Source organism: Anopheles gambiae, chromosome 3 (genome assembly GCF_943734735.2).
Source record: "Anopheles gambiae chromosome 3, idAnoGambNW_F1_1, whole genome shotgun sequence".
Lineage (NCBI taxonomy): Eukaryota > Metazoa > Arthropoda > Insecta > Diptera > Culicidae > Anopheles > Anopheles gambiae.
The window spans coordinates 19,549,128-19,564,456 of NC_064602.1; the positions used below are offsets into that span (position 1 = coordinate 19,549,128).

Sequence of the window (15,329 nt, forward strand, 5' to 3'; positions counted from 1 at the left end):
AAGCCCGAATGTATACACTTTGCACCAGTAGGTCCAAAGGTGACACGTGGTAGAAAAAGGGATTTGAACGTACCGGTTGCAGGTAAGTTTCACCGCAACCATAACCTTTCATAATCTCTCAAACCGCATCATAGATCATCGCCCAAAGGTATCTCTCTCGGAAGACATTTCTCTCCCTCCAACGTCTTTGTGTTAAGTAAATTCTAATGTTTCTCTTAACTTCCTGTCACTTCCACCGCCAGTGTGTATGTGTCTGTATCGCGATAAGTCATCACCATTCGCTAACGCTATACACTGCGCTGGGAATGAAAACCGGACCTCCGCCGGTAAGTGTTTGCATTGCTGACTAATGGTCTCCCATCTGGTGGAGATCGCGAGAGCCATTATCCGCAAGTACCTGGGATACATTACGGCATCCCGATGGACGCGCGGAGAGGTTGTTTTCACGATCTTTGCCTCGCCAACAAACGGGGTGATGCATCTTGGATGCGATGAGATGAGAAGAAAGAAGGAACCCGCGAGCGCCATCGTCATCATTTATTGTTATCGGGACTGGAGCCCCTTTCAAAGCGGCACCATCATCAGGCTCTTATTATGAGTCGTCGGTGAGCTGTGTTTGCAAACTGTTTGGCCGGTTTTTTGCATCTAAAAATCATGAAGAGAGACAACATACGACAAACAACAGGCTGCACAACGTTGCACAGCAGGATGCCCTTCGGTGCATCCGGCTAGTGTGCCTTGTGAGTCTGTAATGGTTATGATCGTGACGGCAGGCGTACATCAAGCGGTTACTCTGATGATGATGGAGAAGAAAGTTTGTGCGCGCAAAAACGAGGAAGACAGTTGATAGAGTACGATCAAAGTCGATGGGTACTACTCTAATTGCTCTCTTTAGAGATAAAGCGGATATGTGTATCAATTAGTTGTTCACAGTCAGAAATACATCTTCCCCCATATCTAGGGGATAGACATCGGTGTACGAATCGTAGAAAAACGTGAACATTGTGCAAACTCACCATCAGGATTGGCGTAGATCTCCTCCACGTTGCCGTAGATGGGCTCGTTGGCGATCAGATTGCCCGTGCGACGCTTCCGTGCGTACGTATGCACCGGAACCAGCGAGGGATACTTCCCGCCACTAGCTGGTCGCGTGGCAATAATGTACGCATCGCTGCAATCGTCACCAAGCTGCTGGCGGCGCTGCTGATGCACTGTTCCAGAACCCGTGCTGCTATTGCTGGTACTCCTGCTTCCATTGCTGCTACTACTGCCGGCCCCTCCGAACAGTTTCTTGAACGACGATGACTTGGACGATGATGGTGGCGAGGACGAGGCAGACGAAGACGACGACATCGACGACAGTGGCGAATCCTGATAGCCCGTCGCACTATCATACTCGGACGTATCGCCACCTTCCCGTGCTCCTCCACCTCCAAAGTGTGACTTGAGTAGTGTGCGCGGGAATTTCGTACCAGCGGAAATCGTATTGTACAACATCTTACCGAACCCAACTTTCTTGCTCGAGGAGCGTTTCGGCTTTTCCGGTTCCAGCCGGGGCAACAGATCCGCCGGTATGTCTTCCAGGATAGGCCGGCCTTTGATCGTGCGATTGCGGGATAGTGTCGCCGTTGCACGCGGTATACTTGCGAGCGACCCGTTTCGGCTGCCCTCGCGATAGATTTGCGAGCAGAGATCGTTATCCGACCGGTACGATGTCATACGATCGCCGATCGAGAGATTGCTCTCGCTGTCATCGCTGCCGCGCCGATAGTCGGCCGGGCTGGACTTATCACGGTACCGTGCACCACCACCACCACCGCCGGTAGCACTATCACAGATCGCACTTGATCGCAGCTTACCCTCCAGATCCGTCATCGGGTCTGGGTAGTGACTGACCGGGGGACGGTGCAGATGATCCGAGTACTCGTCGATCGGTTTCTGCTGCCGTACGCGCTCCTTCTTCGAGGGTTGCTGTGGAGGAGTGTACTGGTGTTGCTGCTGGCGCAGAAACAGCTCCCGTCGATCGAGCGTTCGCTGCTGGGCGGTTGGAATTTGGGCCGCCACCGTGTTGGAACGTTTGAGCGTTCCGTTGCGTGCCGGTACGGCGGGAGCACGGTCTTCCCCTGGGAGCAAGTTTGCATAGTGCCCTGCATCAAACTCTGCCATGCTGGACCCCCGCAAGGCTGGTCGCGGTTTGTGAGTATTTTCAAACATCCGTCCCCCACGAACGGTATGATATTTGGTGGCGCTTGGATCATCCGGAGCATCTTTCGGATCTTTCAACTCGTCCCACTCTGGGTACTGTCGCTGGCGGGCGCGTCTTATCGTGGCTGGACGGTACCCATTTAGGGCCTTCAGTGCGCCACTGCTCTCCTGAAATGCGTCACGCTCCTCCTCGTCCGGCAGGCCTTCATCATCTTCGGAAGATCCAGTCACTGTTGAGATGCGATAGGATGGCGCAGGCTGGCTGACCGGTCTGCTACTCGCTGCCTGACCTACTGTGTCATACGGACTCGTCTCATGATGACTCTCGATCAGTGAGTTCATGCTGGACTGTACCTTGTTCCAGTTAGCCTCGTACAGGGCACCCATCGCACTGCGCTGCTCCAGCGAAAGACTCGCGTCAATCGCACGGCCCGGATGATGGGTGATCCTCATTGTTAGCACTTTTAACCTTACAGACACACACACACAACCGTACCTCCAGGTGAGATATGTATATCTTCTCACAATTCAATCCTCTTCATAGGAACAGGAAACACTTCACAAGAACCTCACTACGTAGCACCTTTCATGTTGGGGATTTCCAATAATCTAACACTTTTCTGGACTCTTTTCGGCACAGGGTAGGTCCTGTACACTGCAAACTGTACACACAATAGTGTCTTTCACGCCGACGTACGACGCACGCTAGCGCAGCATCTACCGAGTTGAGGGTCGAGTACACACCCGCACCAACAAGCAACGGCCACAGGCGGCAGCAGCAAGCACTCCATTCACTGGTCTGGTCGTCACATGTAATATGATTATATTATTTGATACGCTTCAGCTACGACGCTACGCACACACACAGAAGGCGAGAGAAATAGAAAAATAAATACACACTGTGGCACACACCTCTACAATGCCGTCCATGGAGTCGACGTGCAACGAGCGAGTCAGGGAGTACAATCTTCAGAGCAGAGTGAGCGTGATGAGACTCCGTTTGCGTCTATGCCGTTGTCTGAAAGGGTGTTTCCTTTCCTGGGTAGCCAGACAGTCTTTTATTGTTTTGGTCGGTATAAACCCAATGATCACCGAGCTATAACCTCAATGAATTTCTGCTGATTACGGACTTTCCGGAGTGATGATGGGTCTCTGCCGGGGCAGGCTAGAGTGTGGAGTGGGTCACGTTACACTTCGCGGATGAACAACTGATAACAGCATCAACGTGATGAGAGCAACATCTACGGCGAGAGTCTTCGAACTCAAATACCTCAATGATTCAATCAAGAGTGCAATGAAAATACCACCAGCAACTCCTGAAGTGCCCGTAGACAAGCTGCGACCCTAATCAAAGATTTCATTTCTATGCCAATCTATGAGTGCTTGGCTGCCTTCACCCAGCTAGCTCTATTAAAGATTTGGCGTCGAAAAATGTCAACATGTTGTTGATCTCGCAACGCCATGACATCACAATATGATCCGAAGGAATGGCGAAATATTTCAATCAGCAAAATAACCTTGACAAACACTCGCCCGTGGTGCTGGAGACAGATGAAAAATTAAATCGATTTTTTGCGTGTGTTTTTGGGGTGTGTAAGACACTCCGACATTCGTTTTGGAATGTATAATTCGTTCTGGGGCGTTTTGAGTGTTGCTAAAGAGCTTTGTTTATGCGAGAGAGGCGTGATTGAATTGTGAAGGCAAGGCAATAAAGTACGCCAATACTATTTTGTTTGTTTGTTGTTTTGTTGGTTTGTTTTTGTTAAACAATTCCCATCATAAACCAAACAAGTATGACTCATTGGAACCATTCTAGCCCTAATTCCTGCAAGAAACTCAGCGTTGTTCAGTTATGCTCCACTAAACCTCCTTCTTAGTGCATTGGTGTTGTTTTTGTTTATCATTTAATTGGGTTGAACATCCTCTTTTCTTGCCAAATACTGCCACTTTGCCATCGTCGTCGTCGTCGTTGTCGCGTGTGGACAACGAAATCGCCATTTTTCCGGTCTGGAGACATGACGCACATGATCCTTGAACCGGTTCGTTCGTCTCGCCGTCACCGTGTTTCGATCGTGCATCCTGGATCGGTGTGCTTTTGTACGGATTCCATCGACTACCCGGGTCGCTTCGGCTGAACGAGTTTTCAAGGTCCTCCGTCCCCCAGAGAGTGTGTGTTTGTGAGCGCATGAGGCAAGCTCGGTTGCGCGAACCTTAAAATTGCCAACCCCAAAAGTCGTGTCAGCTGAAACAGCGACCGGTATGTAGAAGAGAGCAAAACGCTCTCAATCCAGTTTCCACCGTCAGTAACAAGAGCCTCGAAATCGAATCGTTTTTTTAGGCATTATGGAGTTGTTTAAAATTTCATTTTACAGATAATTTTATTTATTTATGCATTCCGTTTTGCTTTCGCATAATAACGTTCTTTTGTTACGATTGATCAGGTTCGCAAAAGGGAAAAGGAACCTTTTATAAAAGGATTATAAAAAGGCGGCATATTTATTGGAGAGCCATTGGGCAGCAAAGTATCATTCAATTCCGGAACTGTAAACAATTTAAGTACAGCGGTTCATAGGATTTGATTTTGATATTGAGATGCTCCATTCGACGCGTTGCTTTAGTTTCCCGCACGCAAAATAGGTTACTGGAGCGTGCGTTGGATTCCGCACCGAAAAACAATACGCTGCAAAATTGGGCACGCACATACGCCAGGCAGCAACAAGAAAAGGTTAAACAACCGCAGCTAACACACACCGAAAATGGGCGCAATTGATCGATTTTGCGCCTGTCTGTGTTTTGCATTTCTTTGGCAAAGCCAAGGCCTCCTCCGTACGTGGATAAGTGAAATTCGATTCCATTCGAGAGGGCCAGAGCAAGCAACATAACCAACCATCACACTAATTAACGGCCCCAAGCCGTCAACAAACCGAAGCGGCAACGACGTAAATTGAAACTGCTAGTGGATTCGTTTTCCATACCAACGTACGCTTCATCTAACCCTTCCAGGGGAGGAAATTAGATACATTATCAGTTCTACTCTACATACACTCTCTCTATCGAAAAAAAGTGGGACATCCATTACACGGTAGTTTAGCTTAATTCAATCGAACACAAATTGGATGAGAGTATCATCCCCGATCCGACAACGACGACACGCAAAAATCCGTCTGGGAGTGCATCCTTCGATTGATGAGGAATTAATTTAAAGCCGTGTCTACGTGTCCAATTACCAGATGAACACTCCAGGCACTCCCTCGCGCGCCCGATACGCTTGCAAGAATCCGAAGCCCTTCAACGGACTTCAACAAACGGAACAAAACACATTCCAGCACGCGCACTGCAAGGCTCTAACAAGTGCAACGCGCCCAGTCACGCGACGTACGATGAATGCCAGCAGTGTTTGTATGCCGAAAATGGGCTCCCCCCCTTTGGTGGAGAACATCCTCCAAACAAACCTCCACGTTCACTTGGCATTTTCCTTGGCCATCGGATATTCATCGCGGCTGTCTGATTTCTGATGCGCACGAGGAGCGGAGGAGTACATTTTCGCGCAGCAAATTTCGCCCACAGAAGGGCAAATGTGTTGGTTTCGGATTTTTCCCAAAAGGAATGTGGCCTCCAATAGTGTTCGCATACTTGGCGAGCTTTTCCATCGTTGATGATCGCGTACTGTGAAGCTATCGAAAATACGCCACAGAGTTGTTGTGGAATATATGCAGGATATCTTGATGTTTTCGTTTCAAGCAATCAATGTGAAGTTGGCGTAATTTGGAGCGTCCAATCTACACGGAACTCCAAACAGTTTTCAACTCCGAACCCCAATCCCTTCAGTGGATGTCACTTGGCGCAGCCCAATAAGGAAGTTATCGGGAGGTGTTACGCCGGCTCATCGCACACGGGGGCCTCTTGGGCGCTCGTTAAGGTGATTGATCATCTGAGACCGATTACCAAATGGATTTTCAATTTGAACGATGATGACTCAATTCGGGCCACTGCCTGGGACGGTTTTAGAAGGTGCTCCGTGGCTCCAAACATTCGTTAATTGTGTTGGACGTTATGGACGGGGCAAGAAGTGTGGTGTATCAGTGGCGATGCCTATACCACACCTTTGCTCTATCGCCACCATGCGCCAATCAAAATTGATCCGCCTCAAATTGGGCTGCTTTGGATTAGGCTTTTCTGTATATACGATAGACTTTCAAGTTTCCCTCCAGTTAGACTACTCTATAAGCTCCTTTCCAAGAGCGCTTGAAATGCTTCCAACTTACGACTTCAAACAGTTTGCTCGTTTGCATATATCTTGAAATCTTTGCACAAATAAACCACTCTTGAAACGTGCCTTTCCAGTTTTTCTTCGGGCCCGGGGGAAGTACGGTACCGAAACAATCGCGCAAAATGATCTTTTAAGGACACTGCGGTACCGCAAAAGCGCAGAGCACTGGTTTAATTATTCACAACGCATTCGGAGGGTGGTCAGGGCCACTCGAAGGGGAAGCCAACACCCTACACTGAGCCGTTCAGAACCAACTCTCACTCTCTCGTTTACTATGTCGCTCACTCTTCAAGTAACGTAAATTACTGCACACTGCAGAAGTACTGACCATGACGGTGCACCATAAGAACACACACACACACCCAACACAATGCCCTACAACAAACCGGAGCACCAAAGTGTCGGTTGGTTTGCATTCGAACCACACCAGAAGAGAGCGCTGCGAAACATAAAATCTCGTTACCTTCGACCGTTTCGGAGTGAACGGAAAAAAGTGGAACAGTGTGGTGGTGGTTTGATGTTTAAAGTGCAGCCCAACACAAACGCCAAAGAAAAACCCCTCCATGCTCGGTCTTCAGAAGGCCTCAGGAAAAGGAGTTGTCACCAAAGCGACACATAGTGCGCCCGCGGGCACATGAAGCACATCGATTGCTCATTTCGCAAGGTGACATAAGACTTTGGGACTTCGCTTACTCACACACTGGTTGCTCACACAGAATGATGGAATGCTTGAGGACCCGCCAACGTCCTTCCCGAACGCAGAGATGACTACTCCGCGAGAGAAGGGGGGACTCCAAGAAGCTCCAAGAGACATGCGGAACAACCAAATCGACTTACACCCACCCTTTGCGGGTTTATTTTTTTCTCTAACCGGTTATTTATTCCAGCTCAACCCGCCCGTCTGCATGACATTACTGGCAAACTTCCTTGTCTGGGGACCATAGAGCGTACACACGCCGCGGCTTCAGTAAAGGTCGTATGAGCGGGCGAAGAAATTCATCTCACTGGCAAACGCGCGTCGTCGCCGACTGGTTTATGTGGTCGGTAAACCCAACACCGACAACGAAGCGCGGCTGTGGCGACCGGTAGAGTTCGTTTCGAAAGGGTGGTGTATGCAAGCCGAAGCCGTGTTCTACACCCTCAGGGTGAGTGAAAACACTTCAACCAGCAGCGAGCGACTCGACTTCGACCGCAAAGCGAGTCAGCGCAGCGTGGCTTCAAGAAGTTGCAGAATAATCCGATCGATTGGAGATTGTCGATGGAGAAGGGTGGCTAGTTTTGCATTATTGGCTCTCCAAGACGTTGCATACGTCAACGATGTCCTTCACTGTCACTTTCCTTTGGGGTAGTACACTTTCGATGTGTCGATGTCACTTTCACGCACTCGAGTGTATTGGAGAGTATTCTTCACGATCGGGATCTGATCTGAAGATCGTACTCTTCGTTCACGTCTGATGTAATATACATGGGGTCGATAGATCAAGTTGGGATCGCATTGGGATTTTGCAGACTGTCAGGAACTAACTTGGACATTCATCACAAAGCACACAGTACTACACCACATCCACACATAGAGCACTCGATGCAAACAAAGCTGCTTGCAGGGCGAGGCTATGGAAGGCCTAGAACGGGTTTTTGTAGACTTCTCCAAGTGATGGTGGTGGTGGTCGTATCACCCTCAACACCCAAGATTGTACTCCCGCGTCGCTTGAGCCTTCAGACCTTGGAGCTGTTGTAGCTGCCCCAATGGGCTGCCTGTTTTCTGTGCAATAAAGATCACAAGACGCGCGCACACACACACTGGGAGATCATGCACCTACCGAAGCGTACACAAACAATCGCCCACAACATAACACACAGCACGGACCGTAAACAGCAAAAACAAAACGTAACCACACCGTGGAATTGTAGAAACCGCACTACCAAAAGCGCACGTGTGCGTGTGATCGTGGCTGCGATTGATCGTTAAACTTTGCATCCGCGAACCGCGCCAATCCAACCGCGGGCCGTACGCGCGTGGTTCCTCTTTCTGTGTTCCCCCTTTGCAAGTGACACGCACAGCAACAGAGGCTGCTGGTGACGGCAAAATCGATGTGTACACAGCAGGGCGAAACAAACAACAGTGCAGCACTGGAAACGCACGCGAAAAAACCCCACTCGAAACCCGAAACACACAACACAGCACGGCCTCTAGACGGTGTGGCGTGTGCGCGCGCGCGTGTTGCTTTGCCGTCGGAACGCGAAACGTGACTGAGCGGGCCTGGTCGTGCCCGGGCCGCACGAAAGCTGCTTGCGAGAGCGTTGGCTGGCTGTGCGTTGTGCTTTTGGGGCCTCCTCTTTGTGCTTCGGTGTGTACGCGATCGGGGTGCCGTTTCGATTTCTCTTGCAGTTGAAAACAGAGAGAAAAGAGAGGGATTGGAGGGAGCTTTTTTTCGGTGGCGCCTCGAACAGCTGGACGTGAACGAGTCCCTATGCAAAGGTCCGTTGTTTATGCTTTGCGAACTCTCTTTGCGCGAACTGCCGATCGTTTTCGTGTGCACTACGGAGAGAGTGTTGTGTAAACAGATTGGATTGAAGATCGTGATCGGAGAGTGATCTGATCTGGGAGAGAATAAAAGCTTGCTCCATCTCAAACGCATACTTGCCATGCACTAAGTAGCCGGTGATAAGGAACTCTTTTTGTGTTGCAATATGGAAGCATACTGATTTCTTGGGTAAACATTCATATTGAAAATCATATACAAAATGTCAAAACTAATTGAAATTAAGATTAAGTAATTGAAATTAAATAACTAATTTTAAGAATTTCGTTAAAATCACATTGTTTCTAAAGTTTAAATGGTCTTATATTTGCATTTTGTCTTTATTAAGATCGATTGTTGATGTGAAGTTAAAAAAAACATTGAACAAATTAGGTATTTAATCATAGAAGATTTGGTTTTCTATTTTTATAACTAAGCTAGAAGGTGTTTATGGTTTTTACAGTCTGATTATCTACTTAAAAGTCTGAGTATCTACTGAGTAAACCCTTTATAAACCAAATCCAAATCTTTTAAACCTATTTTAAAATCTTCAACAAAATAACTGATTTTTTTCAGCAGTTTTGATTTGAAAAGATTACGCAGAGTAGTCACAGTACGACAAAAAATTAACTCTAAGATCATAAATCATTTTAATTGATCTAAACCGATGTACCAATACTACGAAACGTCGCCTTGACAAATGGATATTTCATTCTGCACAAAACCCACTCCCACACCTCCAATCACCCTAAAACGGCTCTCCCCCCAAACATTTAAATTCCACTTTAGACTAGGCTGGTGCCCTAATTTAATAAAACAATTAGCACCACAATACCAACAAAAACCTACATTCAATTAAAATGTTAGAGGGCACACGGTTGGAATATTGCACGCGTTTATAAAGCGATCATCTGCCGATCTCAGCCCAGCCCTTAAAAAAACGTGCACCTCGTCACAAACAAGACACACCATACCGCACTGCATTGTGTTGATTTTATTTCGGTACGATCGCAATCTCGTGAGAACACACCGAGATCCCCGATTGCCGATTGCCGAATACGGTGGACCCGAGAGATCGAGTCGACTCTCCGCCGCACACAGTCTCGGAAACAATGGCAATCGAATCGGACGGACCTACTATTTCATCTTCGAATCCGGTCTGGCGCGTCTGCCCAATATTTAACCCTGGCATTTGCTGCAACATCATCTCGCCCTCGAGTGACCCGTGAGTAGTGAGTGAGCGGTACGTCACTCCGAAATGGCTTTTTAAGTCGACACACGAAAGCAAACCTCCAACCGAAGCACAATGCCACAATCCGGTTGGGTATTGTTCTGGTGTCTGGTGCAGGTTTGCAATAGATCCGACCCGTGCGGGGACGAGGCCAGAACAAGATGAGATGAGCAGCTTCAAGATCGATGGTGTGTCGGGTGTCATAAACTATACGATCGAGCTCTGCAAACATCAGCGCAAACCGGGGGAGCCTGACAACGAACCTTACTGACTGCCAAAGGCGCTACGCTATCTAGAGACAGATCAACCTCAACGTCATCCTGCTGCATTGTAATGTAGAATCACATTCAGGTCGCACCTATACCATATGCCGCAGGGCATCCCAGAGACTCCCCGTTCTTCATCGGCAAAGGTTGTTACAAGCTTCGAGCAAACGTCAGCATGTTAATCGTTTACCGCTAGAGCATGATGTCTGGGCGGAGTTGAGATACCGTCCAATGACTGCACTAAGTGGCGACAACATGATGCGATCAGATTTTGGAGCTAGTCTGTCCGATTGTCGACCCGCACGAACTGTGTTTGCTGTGCCCAGTAGAATAGGCGCACCGTCATGTACGGTCGGTTTGTTTCTGTGGCCTTGGAAAAGCTGTAAACAAATTTGAAGCCACACGAAAGGCTACAACGCGACTAACGAGCGAGTTATTGGTGGTTGCAAACTTCAAAAGTTGGTACTAAAAAACGCAACACCTGGACATGGCACGATGAATTTGGATTGTTCAGAACATCCAAGGACTGTTTTCAAGTGGGCAGATCACACAGTTTGTGTTGGATGGTTTTTATAGCATTATTTACCAATTCGTCTAGAAGAGGAAGCTCAGAATTACAAGATCCAGATAATGGACGATCTACCTTCCACTGCCCTGGAAATGAGTTTTTAACGAATGACCAAGAACAATCGCGCCTGTTGTTCGCCGATCGCCTACGTAAACTTCGTGCAGAACAGGAAGCGTCCGTACTAGAAGAGTAACACACACTGTTAATTGATCTTCAGGAAAAGGGGCACTGGTGGAAAACATAAACACAACCAGGTGTGGAATGTTGTTCTTCCAACAGGAGACAGTTACCCCTTAAGCTCCAGACGGGACCATTGTGTCTTCTTCGCCGGAAACCGTTCATCGCAACATGTGCTAATCGAACTGGTCGGTTCTGTTTCGCTTTCCAATCTCTTTAGAATCGCGTTCACGAAAAACCATCGCCACACGGGTACGTACGACCGGGTACAAACGAAGATAGAATGGGAGAGAAAAAAGGGCATTTGGAAGAAATGGAAGTGTGCCGACACCTGAAACAAGCCTCACGGTCGTTTGCATCGCGCCGAATCGCTGGAATCGTTAGTGAAGCATTAAATTATTATGTTGCACACTCCGGGCCAAGCGGGGTGGTTATGGAAAGGCGTTTAGGTTCGCCGTTTCGCCGTTCCACTCACTTCCGCTTACTGCCCCGGATGCCTGTCTCCACAAACAAGGGACGGTGTGATTAATTTGTTTGCATTGGCGTTTGCCGAACGCGTGTTTCGTTATTTTTCATCTGATTTTTTTTACCAACGTTTCGCATATCTTACTACCACGTTTTACCACGCCTCTAATACATGCGCTTTAAGGTTCAGTCGGGGAGGACCCACGACAACTGGGGGTTGCTACTACTGCCCGTTGGCTAATCGGGGTTTGTTTGCTGTAAATTAAGTTATAAATACAAGTCTGATACATCTAGTCCGTTGCTCGAAGTTATAACTTAACAAGCTCCTAGTCTTGTTTACACTGCAAATAAACTTATTTGTTGCTCGGTAACTTTCATTGAACCGACTCAATTGCACAACAAATATCGCTAAACAAACAACCCATCTGTTTGCGGTTATTACACGGTAAATAGAAACGATCATCTGCTCACCAATCGCCAACAACGCGCCAGATTTTGCGCGCTGATGAAAACACGGCACACAAAACGATCGTCTCGAAGACGATGGCGCCCATGAATGCTTCGAATTGATCAACATATTTCTCCTGTCGGTCGGGACTTTCCTCGGCGAATGGCAGGCACATTTCTTGCCAATTTACTTTCCTCGCAAATGCCGCTTCCCAACAGGACGCTTCTCGCATGACGCGCACCCACCGCACGGTTAGATAATTCATCGATTGTCATTTGATCTGAAAGCGAAAGCGCATTCGCCGGCCGGCCGACAAGTCGTCATCGTGCAGGCAGCCGCCATTCATCTTCGCAGCAAACACTGCGGTCTGCACGCTGGGGTAATATTTTAAGCACGATGCGAAAATCTACACTGCTTTGCAGCGCAAGAGCCCAGCTGCGTGAGACGGACTGTGTGCGAGCGCGGTAAGATCATCGATCAAGTCAGTACAACTGCTAATGCTGCTGCGCGGTTGTATCCGGCGTCGGAGAGTAGAAAGTGAAAATGAGGGAAAAATCTACCCCAGCGGTGTTGTGCTTGGGAGGCTTCTTTGTATCTAAAAGCTGGAGAACTGAAAGAGTTGGCGAAAAGTTCGGACACGATTGTAGCCGGCGAACGACAATGTAAACGTCCGTCACGCATGCGGACAGGAACGGATGTTGCACAAATGCATCCATCACTTTTTTGCTGCTTGAAGAGCTCCAATATCTCAACTTTTCTCCACCGTACAGGCAGAACATGAAGGATGGCGGTGTTGTCACTTAGAAACGACATAAGTCTTATCATGAATCATAAATTCTTCAGCAAATAAAAAAAAAACAAAAGATCAAATTTGTCTGTAGTATTTAAATATTCAAAACGGTTAAAACAACATTTGACAATCATTTCTCCAACAGAATGAAACAAAAAAAGCAATAATATCTTCAAAAATTAAGTTAAGTTTAAAGAGAGGCGAATGTCGACAAAACACCGCACCAATGTCGAAAAAGTCGACGATTTGCCTATTTCACTTGAGATATACGCCTGAAGGTATGCACTACACATCGTCGCCATGCAGGCGCACTATGGTGCTGAGCATTGGACAGAGCAGAAGGGTTTTCATTGTTTAAATGTTCATTATGGTTGAAGGAACTATTTTTATTTCATCCTCAGCATTGTTCTTTAACACAAAAATAAAATTTTAGAAAATTTAATAAATAATACTATTTCAAGGTATTATTTTCTGATTTGTTCAAAAACGGTATGTATTTATAGGAATAAAACACCAACCATGATATGATTTAAAATAAATATTATGTGGATAAAAATACTCTAAATATTTAGAACATGAAATACATACAAAATTTTGCTTTCAGACCAGGTTTTTGAATTTTGAAATCCAATATTTTTATCGAAAAAAAATATATGGCATAAAAACGATAGTTCAACTTACCTTCCATCACATATACAATACTGCCCACATCGCCTTCCTTTATGATCAGGCTGCCCGCCGCGTACTGTACCGGATACATGCAGTCGACGATCTCGCGTATCTGTGTCATTTCCAAGTTCTTCATGAAATCGTTATCCAAGATGGCAGATTTGATTATTTCACGGGATCTAAAAGTAATGCAAGCGGGTACGGAAACAAACTCATTAATCACGATCGTTAATTACATCTCGAGTGAGGCGAACAAAAAATCACCTCCCCTTTGCAGCACCCGAATTATGCTCTCCCTAAGTTACCCTTCATCTGCCGATAGCGTCAAGATGATCGATTGACGATCGAATTGAAATCAGACACAGACACGGACGTAATCATGCTCAGCAATCATATGCACACGTGCGGCACGGCACGAAAAGGTCGCCCGCTAAAGACAATTAGCGTCGGTAAGTGCAAATGTCCATTTTAGCGATTGCAATAATCAATCAACGGTGTGGTCGCGCGATCGCGGCGGTGGGGTTTGCTATGCGCGCAAATAAGAGCACTTTACGGCGGGAGGAAAGCTCCCCGGAGAGGGTTCCACCGCTTGTAGCAATTAACTTATCGATCGATGTAAATAAATGAGACGTAAATATGGTTTGATTTTTGTGGCTTCATGTCTTTTTGTATTTTGGAATTGTGCGAAAATTAAAAATAAAACACATGCTTTTGGGTGCATTTTTGTTGAGATGGGTAGCTGAAACAATGTATTTATTAATTAAAAACTGCAAATACCACACTTCATTTCACACTTCGTATATTGTGAATAAGTGCTATAAAACAGGAATTTAAATTGAAAAATGAATCTGTAGCGGTTCAGCCATTGTATCAACCACCCGCCACGATAGAACCCCATTGCATCCTACACATGCCAAAAAGGTAATAAAAACTGTCACCCGCCCAACTGCCCTAACCGGACAATAAATCCATCCAGTGTCTCACCATTACTAACGGCTACCGTGGGGCCAGGTACAATGTATCCACTCTCGCCCAGCCCAGTGGCTACGCGCAAATGCGCGCCCGCGCACACGCCAAGTCGACGTTATTAATTTTTACGATTATTGTCGAAAGTAGCGAACGCATAAAACATTTAGCGAAATGGATCGTTGTTACATTCTGTAGGGTGGGCGAGGATAGGCAGTACACCGACCGACCGACCGGTGGCTGTTCTCCCTTTAGTGGGATGATCGTAAGCTCGTCAGGGTAGTCAAATTGTACCGACCCGTACGTCAGCTTTATGCGATGGTGGTTAATGAAATTGTCATGGTTGTTTAATGGTGACAAGCGATGACTGTTGCTGGTCTGCTGAGGGCATAAAATTTAAGACCAACCAGAACCAGAGCAAACACACACACACACACGATAGAGAGCTGGCCGAGCTGGTCGCGTTTGTGTTTGTCAGTGTTTTTGGTTTGATGACGGGCCCAGGTGGGTTGATGGGTGAACATGGTCCCCTTTTTTTCTCTGTACACAATATCCGTGGGTTTGAGGTTATATGAGACCTGCCTGAGAGTATTGACAGTGGTATCTCGCCCAAAGGATTGGTGCCGCTAGAGGGTGAGGATACTAGAGCAACCTCGCGTTACATCTACCGCCCGTCTGTACCACTACGGTGCTGTGCTGTCGATATCGCGCTCCCTGCATGGGCGAGCAAAGGTTCCCATGGAGTGCAAATG

General features: G+C 47.2%; 1 protein-coding gene across 18 annotated transcripts in view; it reads right to left on the reverse strand.

Moving 5' to 3' along the window:
- LOC1279830 (cGMP-dependent protein kinase, isozyme 2 forms cD4/T1/T3A/T3B) overlaps window positions 1-15,329 on the reverse strand; it is a 130,095-nt gene that overhangs the window by 37,395 nt on the left and 77,371 nt on the right. For 17 of the 18 annotated variants that reach the window (XM_061659482.1, XM_061659479.1, XM_061659475.1 and 14 more), the window contains one exon: window positions 13,624-13,790. In XM_061659482.1, coding sequence (XP_061515466.1) covers window positions 13,624-13,790 — 167 coding nt within the window. Of the gene's footprint in view, window positions 1-1,016; window positions 3,058-8,295; window positions 8,729-13,623; window positions 13,791-15,329 lie in introns of those variants that run through there. The other variant, XM_061659471.1, reaches the window with a different exon arrangement.